Source organism: Chiloscyllium punctatum, chromosome 11, assembly GCF_047496795.1.
Source record: "Chiloscyllium punctatum isolate Juve2018m chromosome 11, sChiPun1.3, whole genome shotgun sequence".
Taxonomy (NCBI): domain Eukaryota; kingdom Metazoa; phylum Chordata; class Chondrichthyes; order Orectolobiformes; family Hemiscylliidae; genus Chiloscyllium; species Chiloscyllium punctatum.
Window position 1 is genome coordinate 48,570,504 of NC_092749.1, and position 20,248 is coordinate 48,590,751.

Below are 20,248 nucleotides of genomic sequence, written 5' to 3' on the forward strand. Positions count from 1 at the left end.
GGCTGGGGCTGTTTTCCCTGGAGCATCAGAGGCTGGGGGGTGACCTTATAGAGGTTTACCTAATTATGAGGGGCATGGATAGGATAAATAGACAAAGTCTTTTCCCTGGGATCGGGGAGTTCAGAACTAGAGGGCATAGGTTTAGGGTGAGAGGGGAAAGATATAAAAGAGACCTGAGGGGCAACTCTTTCATGTGTATGGAATGAGCTGCCGGAGATGTGGTGGAGGCTGGTACAATTGCATCATTTAAGAGGCATTTGGATGGGTATATGAATAGGAAGGGTTTGGATGGATATGAGCCGGGTGCTGTCAGGTGGGACTAGATTGGGTTGGGATATCTGGTCGATGTGGACAGGTTGGACCGAAAGGTCTATTTCCATGCTGCACATCTCTATGACTCTATGACTCTAAGCATCACCATCTATGCACTTCACCTTCACCCTTGAGGATTCCCTGCACTCTGTCAGTGACATCCTGGATCCTGGCACCAGGTAGGCAACACACCATCCTCAAATCTCGCCTGTTGGCGCCAAAGCCCCTTTCAATCCCTCTCACTATGGAGTCCCGTATTACCATGGCTCTGCATGATGTCTGACTCCTCAGCTCTGCCTCCATGCCAATTTTCCTTTGGCAGACCTGTCCACCTCTCGGATTGACATTGTTGTCTAACTCAACAGTTTCCAAGAGATTCAACCTGTTCACCAGAGGTACTTCCCCCGGGGTCTTTTGTACTTGAATCATCTCTTCCTTCCTTATTGTCATCTCCCTTCTTCTCTTTTCTGTTATGCTTGGTGTAACGACCTCGCTGAAGGTCCTGTGCAGAAAATTTTCGCTCTGTCGGATGAGCCTGAGATCACCTAGTTCTTTCTTCAGTGCTGCATCATGCTCATTCAGAAGCTGAATGTGTACACACTTTCCACATTTATAGGAGCCAGAGAGACCATCAGTGTCCCTGACCTCCCACATCATGTATGCAGCATACTGAATCAGCCTGGCAGTCATGTCTTCACCCTCTTCAACTGTAGCGTAATCTCCTCACTCAGCCTCTTCACTGAAGATTCCTGATTACGTTATCAAAGGTATTCTGAAAGGTGCTTTATATCAGCTACATTTCCCCATTAACCTGTTTCTCATTTTGTAAGAAATCCTTCAGGTTTGCCCATCATTCTAAATATTTTCGATTCATACACACATTTAGCAATGGTTTAATATTCATTGCAGGCTTTTTGCAAGTGTAACACATGACTCATCTTCAAGGTCCCAATGGAGATCTTGACCACCAGTTGGAAAACCAGCAAGATCCCCTTATGACATCTTTTTTTGGAAAAGGCCACATCTTGTGTCACCAGGCACTAAATAGGCCAGCAAAAGGTGTTTTTCCAGAATCAAGGTGCCCTGGGATCAGAAGTCTGCCTGCTGAGAATTGCTGGCCAACCAGAAGCCACAGCTTTGCTGTATTCAGCAGTGCCATCAGAGAGGTGGTGACTGCTGCTGGTATTAATCCCATCTGAAGTATTGGATAAGGTTAGAAGTTAGTTATAGACACCAGGTTATAATCCAATAGGTTTATTTGAAATCACAAGTTTTTGAAGTGTTGCCCTTCATCAGTTGAATTGAACGAGAGAGCCAGGTCACAGCTGAGTGACGGTAAGAGGGTATCACAGAATGGGATCATGGGGGATAGATGATGGTCAGCAACAAGATCAGGTGTTGTTTCTCAGTGCCCTCCTCTCCCCAGTGCTGGGTGACTTACACAAGCACTAAGTGAATCACTCTCATGGAAGCCTACAAGTTTTTCTTGTCATACTCTATGCCTGTTGAGCCTGCTGCCAGCCACTGACTTCATAATTTAATTTAGTTTAATTTAGCCATTGGCCTCATATCCGATATAGTGGAATAAAGTACTTAAGTGGCTAATAATTGCCCACGTAGGTACTACAATCAACTTCTCCAGTCCCACAAGCCATCACAGATATGTAATACAATGAAAGCAACAAGATAATCAATTTGCCTGACTGACTGCTATTCAGGATTAAAGTAATTCACAATCAATTATCATTGATAGGAAACTAACTATTTACTACAAACAAACCTGTCCTTTAAAAAATGGCAAAAAACATTTGCAATTTACCACTATGTGACTTAAGCAAAACTCTCTTAAAAACATCACTCTTTCTCTCTCTCACACACACACAAACACTTACACACACAAATTCATCCATTCAACACATAAAACAGATTAAAAAATCAACACAAATATTATGAATGGAAGAAGTGTAGACAGGGAAAACAAATTCTATAGATGTAAAGTATAGACCATAAGAATTGAGAGTTATTTTTAACTGTTTTTAAAACTTCTTGCAGTGATGGTGACACGTGACCAGGACAATGGTCAATCTTCAATTTAGTAGCTGATTGAGTGGATCTAGGTATTTTCTTGAATTAGAATTTTCTCTTTAGAGTCTGTAGATTTTTAGGGGTTTTTTTGCCACTCACAGAGAATGGTCAGTGTTCGTTCTTGTTTGATGACTTCTGGATGTCTCTGTTACTTCTGGTTGGACAGTCTAGAACTTGTGTTCATAGGGGTAAATTGTGCTGAAATTACCAGCACTACATTGGATCACTTTCAGTTTCTGAGCCAGTTAGAGATTGGAGTGAGGCACATGTCTGCCTTTTGCTTGAGGCGACAAAATTGTAAGGTGCCTCTGTGATATCTGGCCAAGTGTGATCTTTTGGAGTAATCATGAGGCAGATGTTTGAACTGCCATTCATACTCCAAGTGTCAATCCAGAAGGAACACAATTTCAATAACATGGCAACTTGTTATGGTAGGGTTCAGTGACATTTCCCTGAAGGTCTTGCAGAAATAGTAAAAGTCGGTTGGAACATTTTACTTCTAGAGAGTGGCAGGATGAAGACTATCCAGCAAAGGAAGAAGTTATGACTGATCACCCAAAGATACTTACAGCAACTGGAGTGTGGTTAGCAGCTCCAATATAGGGGAACCTTAGTTACCTTCTGAGTTCGTGCAAGAAAAGTACCATCAAAATCCAAGCTGTCAGCCATGAAGATCTTAAAGGGACAGCACACCTCTGAATGGGAGTGCTGAAAACAAAAATGGTGGACATCACAGCGGGTGAGGCAGCATCCATGGAGAGAGAACAAGATAATGGTTCAAATCTAGTTGACTCTTTATCAGCTGCCTGGCCCTTTGTGATGTCCAACATTTGTTTTCACCACTGATTCCAGCATCTGCAGTCATTTGCTCCTACACTCTGAACAGGAGTGACTCAAAACAGTCAAGTGGATGTGTGTCTAATGTCAACCTTCAACCATTACAAAGACAGCAGCGTGAAATTTGGGAGGATGTTAGTGTTAGTCAACCAATGTGTGAATTGTGATGGGTCAATGATGGTTAACTGTTGTTGAATAATTCATTGCAGGACAAAACAAAAAAAAAGCATACAATAGTTACAGGAGTGGTCCAGCGAGTGGAAAGACCAACCTGGAAATATTAGCATCAGGGAGGGGAATACCCTTTCTCTTGAAAAGATGATCATAGTCCAATCAATCAGCAACTTTGAGATTAGTGTCTTTCAGAGAGTGTGAAGGTCTAATGAATATTTCCCAAATACACCTTGGAACTGTTTGTGTTGAATTATGTCTGATGAATTAGCTGCTGAAATAAAGGAGGGGAGTAATTGATACTTTTAATTTTATATGCAGCCAATATGCAGCTGATATGAATGGAGTAAGTATCTCAAAGGAAAATTTTACTCAAAAGAACTACTGTCACAGGAATCAAAGCCATCCTTGACCCACATCTCTACATCCATCAGCACAATGTGACTGCTAGGCTTCTGGATTCACTGCTCTTCTCCACTGCTTAGGTTTAAGTAGGTGTCCCAACATTCAAATATAGCGTCAGTCAGTAGGGCCTCAAATACTAAAATTTCCTTGCACCTTGATGAATGTGCAGTTTTGCAAGTCTTACAATCTAAGTCATGGTTCTGACTCTAGAGATTACCCATGGCAAGGTAATGGATATACATGAGGTCCTGATTGTTGACTTCCCTTTTCATAACAAGATAATGCCTCCACAATGCAGCATCTCATCTGCTTAGTCAGACAAAGGACTCTGCATGTCTGAAAATGTAGAAATGCTATCTCAAGCAACTTCTCACCTATCTACTTAATCAACTGAATAGCCTGTCGATCACCACTGCATAGACATTCATCTTCTCTAAGGAATCACTTTCTGGAAAATCACTCAGAAGTGAGCTATCTAAAGAGGGAAGAATTAATGTTTCAGGCTTCTTTCAAGGTCACAAACCTGAAATATTAAATCATTAATTCTATTTTTGTCTTTCTACACTGATACTGCTTTCCATGCTTGGTTTTTGTTTACACTTTCTGCTTTATCTCAGATTTCCAGTATTTTGCTTTTCAATGAATGGAAGGAACAGATGGGGATAAACTGGCAATGGTTGAGTTGATGTCAAAATTGAGGCACAATCATTACTTATTGGGGGCATAGTGAGAGGTGATAGATGGCCTATTTCTGCTTCTATTTCTTAATTACATTGCAGCATTTTCCATTAAAACAATTCAATAAAATTGTTTGACAGATTTTGACCCAAAAACTGTATCATAGAATCCCTACAATGTAGAAGCAGGCCTCTTGATCCATCGAATCACACTGCCCCTGCATAGAGTATCCCACCCAGACCCACTCCCTCCACCCTATCCCTGAATATCCCATGGCTAATCCACCAAGCCAGCATAATCCTGGGGAGTATGGACAATTTAGCATGACCAATCCAACTAACCTCCACAACTTTGAACAATGGAAAGAAATCGGAGCATCCAGAGATGACCCATGCAGATATGGAGAGAACATGCAAACTCCACAAAGACAGTCACCTGAGGCTGAAATCGAACCTGGGTCTTTTGCACTGTGAGGCAGCAGTGCTAACTGCTAAGCCACCATGCCGTATACAGTAAAGAAAATTTGTAAGTTGTTTAAAAGGTTTGTGGAATCTGAAATAATTTTACAGAATGCTTGAAAAGTTTTTTTCAAATATTTGCATTAATTGTAAGGGAATTAATTGTACCTTTATTGGATAATAATAAAAAAATGATCCTTATTACCCTTTACCAGGAAGCAGTACTAATAAGAATGATGTTAAGTTATGGATAGACACAAAGGAGAGCAATAAGCAGAGGAGTTAGAGAGCAAAGGACAATGTGCAAATTACAAGACCAAGCTCATAGGACAAGTACCCAACAAAATCTGTGAGGAGAAGAAGCAAACTGCTGTCTAGGTTTACTATTTGACAGGAAAAGGAATTGGCAGCTCTTACAGGCAACGTGTGAGTTGGTTAACTGTGATCTATAAAACATGGAAAGTTAGGGGAATAGTTTGGAGATGCTAAAGTAATGTGTGTTTTCACAGAAATGACCAGATCATAACTCAAGTAGTTATTAATTAGTCAGTTAAAAAGGAAACATGGATAGCCAAACCATCAGGCCTACTGTGATCTGAGGGAGAGAGGATTCATAGAAATTTGCTTTGATGATGACAATCATAACTATGAAACATGGAGGTGAAAGCTGTTGTCAGACTGGACTTCTAATCTACTCTGAATGAACAAAAAGTAGCATATTGGTATGTAGAAAAGTGTAGCTATCTAATGCCATGCAAACTGAAGGGAAATTGTTGTTGTTGTACAAGATGTACCTTGGTTGATTTCAACTATTATTTGCCTATTAATTCATGTGTTGGCTCGGAGTCATGTCCAAGTAAGTGGAATATTATTGGTAATTTCTTAATTTGGGAGTAATTTGGTTTATGGTTCCCACATGGCCATTGTAACAAACAACCCTTAGAAATAGAAGAACTGGTTTGTATCCAGAGACAATTTCTTTCATACATTGTTTTAAATAACTGTATCAAAGGTAAGAGTAAAAGAGGACAGGAAAAGCAACTATTCTATACATGATACTATAAACTTTCAGCACATATGAGGTACAATTTAATGTGAGCTAATGGCAAGTCAGATACACTAGTTTCAGCATAAGACCAGCATCTAAAATTGTAGATACTCTGCTGCACTACTTGAAGGACAAAAGATTGCATTCACACTTTAACTCATCTTCCAGATGCACAAAACTCCAAAGAAGCACATTAAAGTGATAAGAGATAGCCAGTCAAAATCAGAGTTTTATGGCAGTGGTTTTGCCTGGACGATGCCAACAATTACAAGATGGACGGAGCTTTGAGGAATAATGCAAAGTTGTCTGTTGAAAGCATATTTCATCCCAATCAACATGTAGAAGTACAATTATCCATAACCAAAGCTTGCTTCACAGCTGTAAAGTTCAGCTGTAATGATCCCTGCACATTGCACTTGCACATCAATTATGATAATCATAATCACGGTCGTTAAGCTGAATGTTCATTACTGTCAGGATGCCACTGACAGCAGTTTCAATCATCAGCTGCAATGGGCAAGCAGTCGCAGTTGCACCTATGTATCTGCACCCAGGGTTTTGCAACATTAAATCCATGATCTGTTCTACTTCCCACTCTATTTTACAACTATTGAGGAAGAAAAGTTGACTTTATGTTCTACATAATGTACTAAGATAGTTTCCTACTGATTTGTTTTAATGCTTTTTCCTCAGTGAATGATTAACTGAAATCTTTAAATCTGCTTTGCTCCACTATTACTTTTTAACAGCATAATTTTAGAGTTTAGTATGAAAATATGCTCACAATGTAATATTGCCTTTGAAATAAAACTGTTTTCAGAACTTTGCATTTTTGCAGAGGAGACTATACTGTATGACTACAAATTTATTTATTGATGTCACTGTCCTTTGCTAATTCCAGTTTTAGGCATTCACAAGCCAGAGCATCAGGAAAGATGCAAAGTTAACAGCAGCAATAAATAAACTACAGAGAATGAATACAATTTGATTTAAATATTCTAAAATGAATCTTTTTTGGAAACATGAAATTAATATGTTGCTGGGAGTGCTGCAATTTAAATTAGTTAATTGTCACATTAAGCGTTTAACTCCAACTAATTCAATAGTTTTAGTGCACAAGTTTCTAGTCATATTTTGTATCATTCAGTTGTGGTCACAAATCTATTGCTTTTACATTTTTTTTAATTTTATGACAAATAGGATAATGTTAACAAAAGAAACTTTCAGACAAGATCTAACACAATGATTATAGAAAATTAGTTTGAATCTTTAAATTAATTAATGGAATTCTATGAAAAATATTCAATATTGTTTGTGAATTAACATTTTATATGTACGCTGATCAATCTTAGAAGTTATGATGTTTATTTAATGTACCCACTGGAATAGACTTTTTAAGATGCAATGTATTATAGCAGTCTTCTATTGTTTTAACCTCTAAAGACTCCTAGCAGCTGCTTATTTATACAAATATTGAGGATCACAGATATATTAGATTTTGGATTTGACATAAGAAGATAGCTTTGATCAACTTAAGTATGTCATATATAGTAAAATTCCAAGCAACTTCAAAACAGTGTAGCATAATTGTGAACGATATAGCAAAATATGTACTTGGCTTTGTATTTTGATCTGTGCCAAGTACAATAACAAGGTGATTATGCTCAACTTCTGTAAGATCCTAGTTACATGTCTGCTGAAATATTGTGTAACCTGTCCCCACTACATTTCAGGAGGGACGTAAATGCATTGGAGATAGTACAGAAAATGTTGGCAACAATGGCTCCAGGGATGAGAAACTTTGGTTATGAAGACAGATTCAAGAAGTTTGGATATTTTTTCTTGGAGAAGAGAAAACTTAGAAGAGATTGATAAGATTTTCAAAATCATTAGGGGCTGGGCAGGTGGATAAATTGTTCCCACTTATAAAAGGATTAAGAACAAGAGGGCACAAACTTAATTTAATTTTCAAAAGAAATAAATGCAATTTTAGAAACATTTTTGCATATAGTCACTAGTTGGGGTCTGGAATGCATTACCTGCTGGTGTGGCGGAGGCAGGCATTATTGAGGTAATCAACAGGGTATTAGATATTGATTTGAAAGAAACAATATGCTGGTTACAGGGAAAAGGTAGAAGAATGGCCTCAAATCATCATATTCATTCGTAGAACTAGAATAGACACAATTGGTTGAATGGCTTCCAATTGTACCACAACAATTTTATAATTCTATGTGTAAGTTTATAACAAGAAAAATAGGTGCAAGTAAATAGAGAAACAAGGTTTACTAAAGAAATAGCAACTCAAATGAAGTAATGTTGTTTTTGGCAGATATTGGCTATTTAAATATTCATTCAAAATTCAAAAACTACGCTCATTTTTCCTGCTCGGAAATGAATACTTGTGGGTTGAATGTCCACTCCTCATCTTTCCATACAATTCTTCAGCTATTCTTTAAAGGTTTTGTGGACCCTTTAATTTTATGAGTCAGATATATGTCAGGAATGTTAATTTAGGATCAATCAAACTGTTTGAGAAACATCATTCCCACTACTAAATAATGGAGATGTAGTGAGTGAAAGGAACGCACATCCATTGTAATTGGCTGTATTTGTTCAATATATCAAAAACAGGTATTAAACTAAATGAGACTTCAAATGGAATGCACACATTTTGTTTTCATTCCTTAAGGAAACATTTTGTTCAAATGTTGTACTCAAGTCAAAAATTGGTCAACATTATCATTGTTGATTTTGCTCATGTTGGAGTTGTTCTGAGATGGATAAACTCACCTTCAGGATATCAGCCTTTAACACTTTTCTCATGGTTTCAAAACAATGCATATTGCAAATAGGTAACTATTCTTAATAAACAAAGAACATCTTAAATAGCACAAAATCATTTGCAGATTTTGAAACGTTACATTCACATTGAGTATAAACAACTATTGCTTTATATTTTCATTGATTATAGGTTATGAAGAACTAATAGGCAATTACTATTAAATCATTGAGAAACATGAAGCGTCAATTATACTGTTTTATTGCTTGCCTACCTTTTTCTTGCTTGGCATATCTTCAGTTGCTCTAAAGTGCTTAGTTCCATAAGCGATAGGTTCATACTTGGTGCTGGTATGAAGAAGTGGTTCGTACGTTCTGTATCTATTTGTATTGCTGAATGGCAGGAATCTAAACAGGATTTGTGAGAAAAGGAATATTGAACATATGTAAAACATTCAGAGTTGAAAACTGTCATTGTATTTTCAAAGTTAGATAACAGATGTTACTTCCTGAAACTGTTACAATTTGGAGTACCAATGTATGCATCAATGAATGGTGGGATGTGGGTTTTACTGCTATTTAAAATATTAATTATGTCCAAACAAGTATGGAAAATCATACCCTCTTCATACCGATCAGGTACTAATTCAGACAGGGGATAATGAAAACCTGGAAGCAGATTTTACACCTGTCCATTCTCTTGGTTTCAACTGATATTTAGCTCATAGAAGCCACTCAAAGTGATAAAAATAACAATATATCCTCAGTTATTTTCTTAAATCATTGTTTAATGTTTTAATTTCCAAAACAAGCATCCCAAATCCAATATGCATGACTACAAACAAAACCATTACCCCATCCCCTCCCACCCATCCCATGAGAATAATCATTATTTTAGATGTATTCTTGGAAGTTAAGGAACAAATTCAGTTCAGAAAATGTTATTTTAAAGGATACAATTTCATCTCAATATAAGGGGTATGTTACATGTGATTACAATGCTCATTTTTTTTGCCACAACTTGTGATGAAGGGAAAAAAGACTGCAAGAATTTCTGTAGATATGTAAAAAGGAAATGTTTGGCTAAAATGAATGCAGATTCATAACTGGCAGAGTCAGGAGAGTTTATAATGGGAAACAAAAATGGCAGGGAGGCTTTACTGAAGAAGATACTAAAACATTCCCAGAAGTATGGATCCAAGTGGCTAGAGAGAATGAAGAATTGAAGGAAATTAGCATCAGTAAGAAGATTGACATTCGGAAATTCAGGGTGCTGAAAGTTGATAAATCTCGAGGACCTGATAGTCTATGTCTTAGAAGTGGAAAGAGATTGTTCTACAACAGTTGATGCATTGGTGGTTATCTTCCAGAATTCAATAGATTCTTGAAAATGTAAGAGTATATAGGGACCTGGGTGTCCTTGTCGATAAGTCCCTGAAGGCTAACATGCAGGTGCAGCAAGCTGTTCAGAAGGCTAATGCAATTTTAATATTCATTGTAAGAGGATTTGCTTTCAAAAGTAGAAAGTTTTGCTTTAATTGTATAGGAGCTTGGTTAGATTGCACCTGGAGTACTCTGTGCAGCTTTGATCTCTTTATCTGAGCAAAAATATCATTGCCATAAGGAGAGTGCATTATAGGTTTGTCAAACCTGTTCCTGGGATGATGGATCTGTCCTATAAATACAGGCAAAACAGGCCTGTATTTTGGCGCTTTGAAGAATGAGAGGTGACCTCATCAAAACCTCCAAAACACTAAAAGGAATAGTGTAGATGCAAGTAAGGTGTTTCTTTTGATTGGTGGTCCACAACCAGAGATCATAATTTAAGAATAAAGGGAATGCTATTTAGCTACTAAATGAGAAGGACTGTTTTACTCAGAAGGTTGTGATTTTTAAAAAATCCTCTACCACAGACGGCTGCAAAAGTTCAGACTTGAGTATGTGCATTGTAGAGATTGATAGATTTCTAATTATGAGTCAAAAAGTGTAGTGCTGGAGAAGAATGAGACTTGATGTTTTGAGCATAACCTTTTCATCAGGAATGTCTCAGATGCTGCCTAACCGGCTGTGCTTTTCCAGCATCCAAGAAGCATGAGTCAATGTTTCAAGCATAAGCTCTTCATCAGGGATGTCTCAGATGCTGCCTGACCATGCTGTGCTTTTTTAGCATCACACTTCTTGACTCTGTTCTCTAGCATCTGCAGTCCTCACTTTTTTCTAATTACGAGTGCAACATTCGTAATTAGAAGAATTATGAAGATGGGGTAGGTAAAAGACATTGAAGTATTCAGTCAGTCACAATTGTGGTAAATGGAGAGGAAATTTTGATGAACTGAATGGTTTACTTCTGTGCCTATTTTCCTCAAGATTTGCATCAAATTTTACCATTGGAAATATGGATATGTACATATATATAAATAAAATTAGATTGATAGTTATTTTCTCACATCAGCAGTAACTGAGGAACTGTCACCATAATTTTCAAAGACATTCTTTCTTTTAATTGTTTGTTATAGCAAACAAACTCACATGCATATGCAACTTGTACATGCAATATTCAGATAATCTGTCCAACGCAAATAAAATTTAGAGCACACACGACAATAGGGAATACTCAGTTGGAGATTCATCGCTCCTCAGAAGTAAATGAGCAGGTTTCAAGGATCTGCCAAAAACAAGCACTGAGCAATACTTTCCCCAGAGGTGTTAAATCAATATAATTTATAATTAGTAATATAAACAAATAAGCACTGAAGATAGTGTTGCACTAAATGTGAGAAAAAAACAACAAAACCCTTGTGATTTCATAAAGGTTTGAAAAAGGAAGTAGCAGTCAGAAATGGAATGATTCACATGAGCAAAATGTGAATTGAATGTGAAAGGATAGGATCAACAAATATTTTGGGACATACTTAGTCCTCTGCGTGGTTGAAACTGTTGAGCTTTTTCTAGCTGGAGATATAGTGCACCAAATCTGAATGTTATCCAGGTTCCCAGCAGCAGATCAGAGAAACGTGAAGTAGACTTATTGGGAGCAAAGCATCACCCAGGCATTATGATGCTCAGACATATGAGCTTCTTCAAAACTATTTATACAATTTCTTTTGGAGTTAGGATTGATTATGTGCACGGTGGCTCAGTGATTAGCACTGCTGCCTCACAGCACCAGGGTCCCAGGTTCAATTCCAGCCTTGGGTGACTGTCTGTGTGGAGATTGCACATTCTCCCTGCGGGTTTCCTCCGGGTGCTCCAGCTTCCTCCCACAATCCAAAGATGTGCAGGTCAGATGAATTGGCCATGCTAAATTGCCCATAGTGTTAAATGCATTAGTCGGACAGAAATGTGTCTGGGTGGGTTACTCTTCAGAGGGTTGGTGTGGACTGGTTGGGCCGAAGGACCTGTTCCCACACTGTAGGGAATCTAATCAAACACATTCCAAACTCAGTTAGACCTCTGCTTCATTGAATTTGAATGGAATTGATAGAATGCTAACTGGAATCTCACACGTTGGAAGTTCATTTACTTTGCTGTTGAGCACCACAATACACAATGAAAGAAGAGATTTGCCAGCTGTCCTGTCCTGACTGGGAGCAGCAATGCATTCCAGGCTACAGGAGTTGGCATATTGATACTGCATTTTGATTTTGCCCAGACATAACGGTATGGACACAAACTAATGTAGCAAACCTTGTCTACTAACTTATACCCGTAAAAGAAAAATAACAAATAATTCTACCTTAACTATAAAAATTAAAAATCAAAAATTCATTGATTTAAGGGAAAGAATATTAGGATTGAGAAAATCAACAACTGGGCACTTACTAGTCAGACAGAGTATGTCAATAGGCCTGTTTGACAATTCCAGTCTCAGGAGAAAATCCCTCTACTAAATCCTATCTATTTCCCCAAACTCATGGTGGAACAATCGGGTGTACACTTGTCACCTACAAGCCCCTTTAGTAAAGCTAAAATGCCATCCCCTGATCCATTAAATATTTAAACAGCTGAATCCCTTAGTTCAATGAAATGCTGCTGATGACAATTTAGAACTATGGAAATGTTATGCCCCAAAGAGACCATTGCTGAAGAAATTAGCTGCCCATTCTATTCCCACTTCCTAGCACCTGGTCCACTGTCTTGCCAGGTTACAGTTCAGGTGCAGCTCCAATCTGCTTTTAATAGAGTCATAGAGTCATTCTAGATGGAAACAGGTCCAACCAGTCTATGCTGACCATAATCCCAAACTAAACGTGTCCCACTTGTTTGCGCTTGGCCTATTATCCCTCCAATCATTTCTTATTCATGTACTTATCTGAATGTCAGGAAGTTTATTCCACACACAAACCACTCTCTGTGTAAAAGAAAAATTGTCCCTAAAGTCTTTTTTCAATGTTTCTCCTCTCACCATAAAAATATGCCCCCTTGTCTTGAAATTTCCCACCTTATGGAAAAGATACCTGCCATTCACCTTATACATACTCTCATGATTTTATAAGGTCATCCCTCAATCTTTTACGCTCCAATAAAAAAAGACCCAGCTTATCTAGCCTGTCCCCATAACTCAAACCCTCCTTTCCACGCAACATCCTAGTTAATCTGTTCTGAACCTTCTCCAGCCTAATAATGTTCTTCCTATAACAGGGCAACAAGACCTGGACACAGTACACCGGAAGCAGCCTCACCAACATTCTGTACAACCTCAACATAATGTCCCAACTCCTATACTCAAAGGACTGAGCAATGAAGGAAAGTGTGCTAAATGCCTTCTTAACCACCCTATCTATGTGTGATGAAAACTCCAAGGTCTTTCTGTTCTACAATGTTAACCAAGGACCTACTTTTAATTATATGTCCTCTGTTTGTTTGTTTTACCAAAATATAATACCTCACCTTTATCCAAATTAAACTCCATCTGCCACTCTGCAGCCCATTGACCCAATTAATCAAGATCTCTTTGTAATCTTAGATAACCTCTTCACTGTCTGCAAAACCATTAATTTTGGTGACATCCGCAAACTTACTAACTAAGCCTTCTATATTCTCATTTAAATCATTTATATAAATGACAAACAAAAGTGTACCCAACACCAACCCCGCGGAACACCGTTGGTCACAGGCGTCCAGTCCGAAAAGCAACCCTCCACCATCGTTCTCTTTCTTCTGCTGTTACAATTTGGAGGTGCCGGTGTTGGATGGGGGTGGACAAAGTTAAAAATCACACAACACCAGGTTATAGTCTAACAGGTTTATTTGGATGCACTAGCTTTCGGAGTGCTGCTCCTTCATCAGGTGGTTAGAAGCAGCGCTTCGAAAGCTAGTGCCTCCAAATAAACTTGTTGGACTATAACTTGGTGTTGTGTGATTTTTAACTTCTTCTGTTAAGCCAGTTTTGTACACAATTGGCAAGCTCACCCTGAGTTCCATGTGATCTAACTTTATTAATTAGTCTACCATGCAGAACCTTGACAAAGACTTCACTAAAGTCCAAGTAAACAATGTCTACTGCACTGCCCTCGTTCTCAAAAAACTCATATCAAGTTTGTGAGACTCAATTTTCCCCACACAAAACCATGCTGACTATCCCTAATCATTCATTATCTCTCCAAATGCATATAAATCCTATCTTTCAGAATTATTTCCAACAACTTACCCACATTGAAGTCAGATTCACAGGGCTATAGTTCCCAAGCTTCTCCTTACACCCCTTCTTAAACAAAGACATAACATTAGCCACTCACCTGTCATCCAGCACCTCACCCATAGTTATAGATGACACAAATATTTCTGAAAGGGGCCCCACAAATAGGTCTTCCCTGTCCACTCTATACATGCCCCTTTTTTTTCTCTTTTTTTAATTTGTTGCCCATCACTAATATGCCCTTGAGCTGACAAATTCAGAGGGCAATTAAGAGTCAACCACATTGCTGTGGGTCTGGAGTTACATGTAGGCCAGATCAGGTAATGATGATGGACTTCCTTCTGTAAAGGACATTTATGAATCAAATGAATTTTTATGACAACTCATGATAGTTGGCATGGTCACAATCAATGAAACAAGCTTTGTGTTCCAGATTTATTAACTGAAATTCCACCAGATGCCGTGGTAGGATCCCAGAGTCTGAGACTGTGTGTCAGAATTACCAGGTAAAAACAATGACTGCAGATGTTGGAAACCAGAGTCTAGATTAGAGGGTGCTGAAAAAGCACAGCAGGTCAGGCAGCATCCGAGGAGCGGGAAAATCGACATTTCGGGCAAAAGCCCTTCATCGGATGCTGCCTGACCTGCTGTGCTTTTCCAGCACTACTCTAATCTAGTCTCTGAATCACCAATCTAGTCACATTGCCAATAGGCTACCATCTTCCTAATCTGGGTTTACTTGGCAATGTAACTGACTCTAGCTAACCTTGTGCTAATTGTCCATCCTTGCCCAACACAACTGGGCTCATTTGATAATTTTATTGACTGACGATAACAAGGCTGATTGCACATCTTCACCATTATTTTGCATACCTCAATTAGGTTACCTGCTAGCCTCTTCAATTCGAAGGAAAACAACATTAGCTTATCCAATATTTCTTCATTGTTGGAATTTTCAAGTCCTAGCAACATTCTTGTGAACCTACTTTGTACATTCTCTCTTCGCAATTATGTCCTTTTATAACGTGATGATGAGAATTGTACATATAACTCCAGCAGTGGCCTAACCAGTGTATTTATGTAGGTGCAGCATTATATCCTTGCATTTACATTCAATACCTCATTCAATGAAGGGAAGTATGTCATGTGCCTTCTTTACTACCTTATTTATGTGTCCTGCCATCTTTAGAGATCTGTGAACATGTATTCTTACTTACTCTGCTCTTTTCAATATTCTCCAGATATTTTCTATTCTCTCACTTTGTTTACCTTCGTCAAACACATAGCATCATACTGCCCTAGACTGCTCCACACACTTAACCAAAGTATCGACATTATCCTACAGTCAACAGCCATCCTTTTGGTTTGAATGATCAAATGAAACTATGGTTTCACAAAACTTCACCTCCTTATGGTTAGGTTGTATTGACTATTCAACAACACCATTGCAAAATGTGCAGAGAATCTTTTGGCCAACTTTCTTCCCCTAAGCCAAATTAATTGGTCATTCATTTTGCTCACAATGTATATAAATCTGCCTTATTTACCAACATACACTCGTCAACATAATAACGCTTCAAAAAAAATAACTTATTTGTGAATGTCCTGAGTTGTAATAGAGAGCTTTAGAAATAGAAATGCTTTCTTTCTGTATGAAGAGAGATGTGTTACAGCTATCACTTTATAAAATAAACATCAAAATATTTAATGGCTCACTTTATTTGCACTTTTGCTAACAATGGATAATTCTCAGAAAATCAACAGTTTGTTGGTAAACACATCTAAACACCTTGGGTCAATCTGAACCAAATTTTGTGTTGTGACACCTTGGACAAAAGGACGTGCTGTAGGGGAGTGGACATCTAAGCACATTTACTTATGTTTTTTTTGTCCCTGATAATATAATATGCTTTAAGTAATAACATACATTGCAATGAATTTAAGGAAAAGATAGACAAATTTTTAATTAGTAACGGGTTGAAGGGTTGTGGATAGCAGGCAGAAAGTGGAGTTGAGGCTGAGATGAGATCAGCATGATCATATTAAACATTGGAGCCGCGTTGAAAGGCTGAATTGCTGACTCCTGCTCTTTGTCCTTATGTTCTTATGCCATAAATACACAACGTCTGTTCATATGTTCATTGTGTTTCTTTCTCATTTGTTATTTACTGCTTGTAAATTATGTTCTGAGGCACTAAATATTATTTCTTCATAAGGGGAAAGGACAGGCAGCATGCAGAGACAGAGAAGATGAAAAGACGAGAGCAAAAGCAAAGGACGTTGACAGAGACAGAAAATGCAAGTAAAAGCCTAATACTGCTTAAGGGTGCATTTGATCCTCACCCATAATTATGAACTTTGATCAGAATATAATCTTGAAAGTTAATCAGAAATATGTCAATATTGTGGTACTAAAAGGTACAGGAAAAACAGCCATTTTCAAGGTGTTGTACAAATGACTGCCATTCTAAAATGAGCTTTTGCATGTTCTTACTGGAACAATAACAAAACTAAAACTCTTCTTGAAAAATATCAGAAAATAAAACAGTGAGTAGAATCTCCAAACTACTTATTTTTATTGGATCAGAAGAACTTTTAATGTGGTTGATCATGAAATATTTAATGACTCAAGAAACAGTGATAATGCAGACAATCAGACTGAAATTTTGTGTATAATTCCACACATGTTGTCTTTGACACGGATGATGAAGTACCCAGAGTATTAACAAACTATTGAGGAAATAGGCGTGGAAGTAGATTTTAAGAGAGACATTGGAGATGTAGAGGTTAATGGAAATCATATAGGGAAAAGTTACAACTCTAACTAATACTGAGTCAAGTAACCAAAGCAAATTAACAAAAACTAAATATAAAGAGAAATATAGAGCCAGATTTCCTGCTGAGTGGCAATCACAGATCACAGCTTAGAGTCATAGAGTCATAGAGATGTACAGCATGGAAACAGACCCATTGGTCTAACCCGTCCATGCCGACCAGATATCCTAACCAAATCTAGTCCCACCTGCCAGCAATCAGCCCATATCCCTCCAAACCCTTTCTATTCATATACCCATCCAAATGCCTCTTAAATGTTGTAATTGTACCAGCTTCCACTACATCCTCTGGGAGCTCATTCCATACACGTACCACCCTCTGCGTGAAAAAGTTGCCCCTTAGGTCTCTTTTATATCTATCCCCCTCTCACCCTAAACCTATGTCCTCTAGTTCTAGACTCCCCCACCCCAGGGAAAAAGACTTTGTCTATTTATCCTATCCATGCCTCTCATAATTTGGTAAACCTCTATAAGCCTCCGACACTCCTGGGAAAACAGTCCTAGCCTGTTCAGCCTCTCCCTGTAGTTCAAATCCTCCAACACTGGCAACATCCTTGTAAATCTTTTCTGAACCCTTTCAAGTTTCACAACATCTTTCTGATAGGAAGGAGACCAGAATTGCATGCAAAATTCCAATAATGGCCTAACCAATATCCTGTACAGCCGCAACATGACCTCCCAACTCCTGTACTCAATACTCTGACCAATAAAGGAAAGCATACCAATCACCTTCTTCACTATCCTATCTATCTGCGACTCCACTTTCAAGGAGCTATGAAACTGCACTCCAAGGTCTCTTTGTTCAGCAACACTCCCTAGGACCTTACCATTAAGTATATAAGTCCTGCTAAGATTTGCTTTCCCAAAATGCAACACCTTGCATTTATCTGAATTTAACTCCATCTGCCACTTCTCAGTCCACTGGCCCATCTGGTCCAGATCCTGTTGTAATCTGAGGTAACCTTCTTCACTGTCCACTACACCTCCAATTTTGGTGTCATCTGCAAACTTGCTAACTGTACCTCTTATGCTCGCATCCAAATCATTTATGTAAATGACAAAAAGTAGAGGACCTAGCACCGATCCTTGTGGCACTCCACTGGTCACAGGCCTCCAGTCTGAAAAACAACGCTCCACCACCAACCTCTGTCTTCTACCTTTGAGCCAGTTCTGTATCCAAATGGCTAGTTCTCCCTGTATTCTATGAGATCTAACCTTGCTAACCAGTCTCCCATGGGGAACCTTGTCGAACGCCTTACTGAAGTCCATATAGATCACATCTACTGCTCTGCCCCCATCAATCTTCTTTGTTACTTCTTCAAAAAACTCAATCAAGTTTGTGAGACATGATTTCCCCCGCAAAAAGCCATGTTGACTATCCCCAATCATGCCTTGCCTTTCCAAATACGTGTACATCCTGTCCCTCAGGATTCCCTCCAACAACTTGCCCATCACTGAAGTCAGGCTGAGGTCAGGAGGCATCACGTCCAGCAGTCAGTGAATGATGTTGGGTTTGGTTTTGGGGAATGCTCAGTCCCAGGGTAGAAGGGGTGCCAGATCGGGTTCTGGGAGCATTGGAGGTTTGAGACAAAATGTAGTTGAAGGTGAGTGAGGTAATTTGGAGATGTCAATCAAACTGTTGCCCAAAATTAAGAATACTTGTTCAATTGTCTAAATTTTCCTGGGTAATTATTTAACTGCAGTGAAACCCTCAGAATTCTCTGACTTAAATGGATACATTCAGAGAGTTCTAAGTATTGGGAAATTGTCTAGCTGAACCTTCAATATTCTGATAATTACTTCAAAGTTTGCTCTACTGGAGATTCTGTAAGGTCACATGTGCAACTCCCATCTACACTTCAGAAACAGGTATCTGGCTATTGGAAATTCAGGGATGTTATTTGATCAAATCATGATTTTAATTATAATAATTTTATGTGAATGCAACTATTTATGTTTCATATTTATGAGCTTAAATTCTTTCATTTAAATAATTGTTTGTAAGGGCTATTAGATGTTCTGTTGGATGAAAACTCTTGAATATGGAGTGTATATAACTGTAAAGTTAAAATCTTAGTTTATTACTCCTTTAAAACATTTTCTTTACCTTATTTTTAAAATGTTATATTTAACTTTCATCCCGTTATTTCTTGGATGTAGGATGAGTAGCACCGCTTATTATTCATGCTTTTAAATAAGTAATGGGGCACAAATTTCCTGATAAGCTTGAAAGGAAGCATTCTTGTTTAGCTTTCAGTGATAACAATATCACCAAAACTGAAATGCTGAAGTCAACAACTTGTCAATATAAAACATATTTTATAGAAGGTGTTCATAGAGGCAATTTGAGACATTTTACTACATTAAAGATTCTATATAAATATAAGTTGTTGTTGCCAGCAGGATGCCATTTTTGCTACCCTACAGAGTTGCCAATTTCTATGTGGGTGGGATGAGTGACTGCAGTTGCACTTTCACACCCACCAACAGCCTGACCCCATTTCACAGGCTGCCCATACGACAGTGACGAATGCAATGGGCCCATGAGAAGACCTTTAATAACTCACTGGCAACTTTGTCATTCATGAGTTATTAGGTCTTTCTCACTCATGAAATAAACTAGCTACTCCATTGTCCCTCTTGTGTATTCTCTATTTATTTTGACTGCAGAAAGAATCATAATTGTACAATGCAAAAACAAAGAATAGAAAGTTGGAAAATTATTTCAATGACAAAAGAACATTGAGATTAATGATTATTTGACAATCAATATGTAGTCATAAAGAAATGACTTTTCAGAGATAGATTCTGAATACTTGGCATTACTATTAACATTTCAGGTTAAAACGACTCCTTGGAACAAATAATGATCTCAAACAAAAACCTGTAAAACTTGGTGAATAGATGTTTAAGTAAATGCAAATAGAAATATAAATGTCTTAATTAACTATTGCAATATCTTGAAGGACTAGCAATGTAGAACATGTCCAACAGCCACAAT

At 38.1% G+C, this 20,248-nt stretch overlaps 1 protein-coding gene across 1 annotated transcript in view; it reads right to left on the bottom strand.

Annotated features, from left to right (window-relative positions):
* The window catches only part of spata17 (spermatogenesis associated 17), a 342,383-nt gene that overhangs the window by 147,351 nt on the left and 174,784 nt on the right, over positions 1-20,248 (bottom strand). Inside the window, exon 9 of the mRNA XM_072580768.1 lies at positions 9,051-9,183. Within this exon, the coding sequence (XP_072436869.1) occupies positions 9,051-9,183 (133 nt within the window). The remainder of the gene's footprint in view (positions 1-9,050; positions 9,184-20,248) is intronic.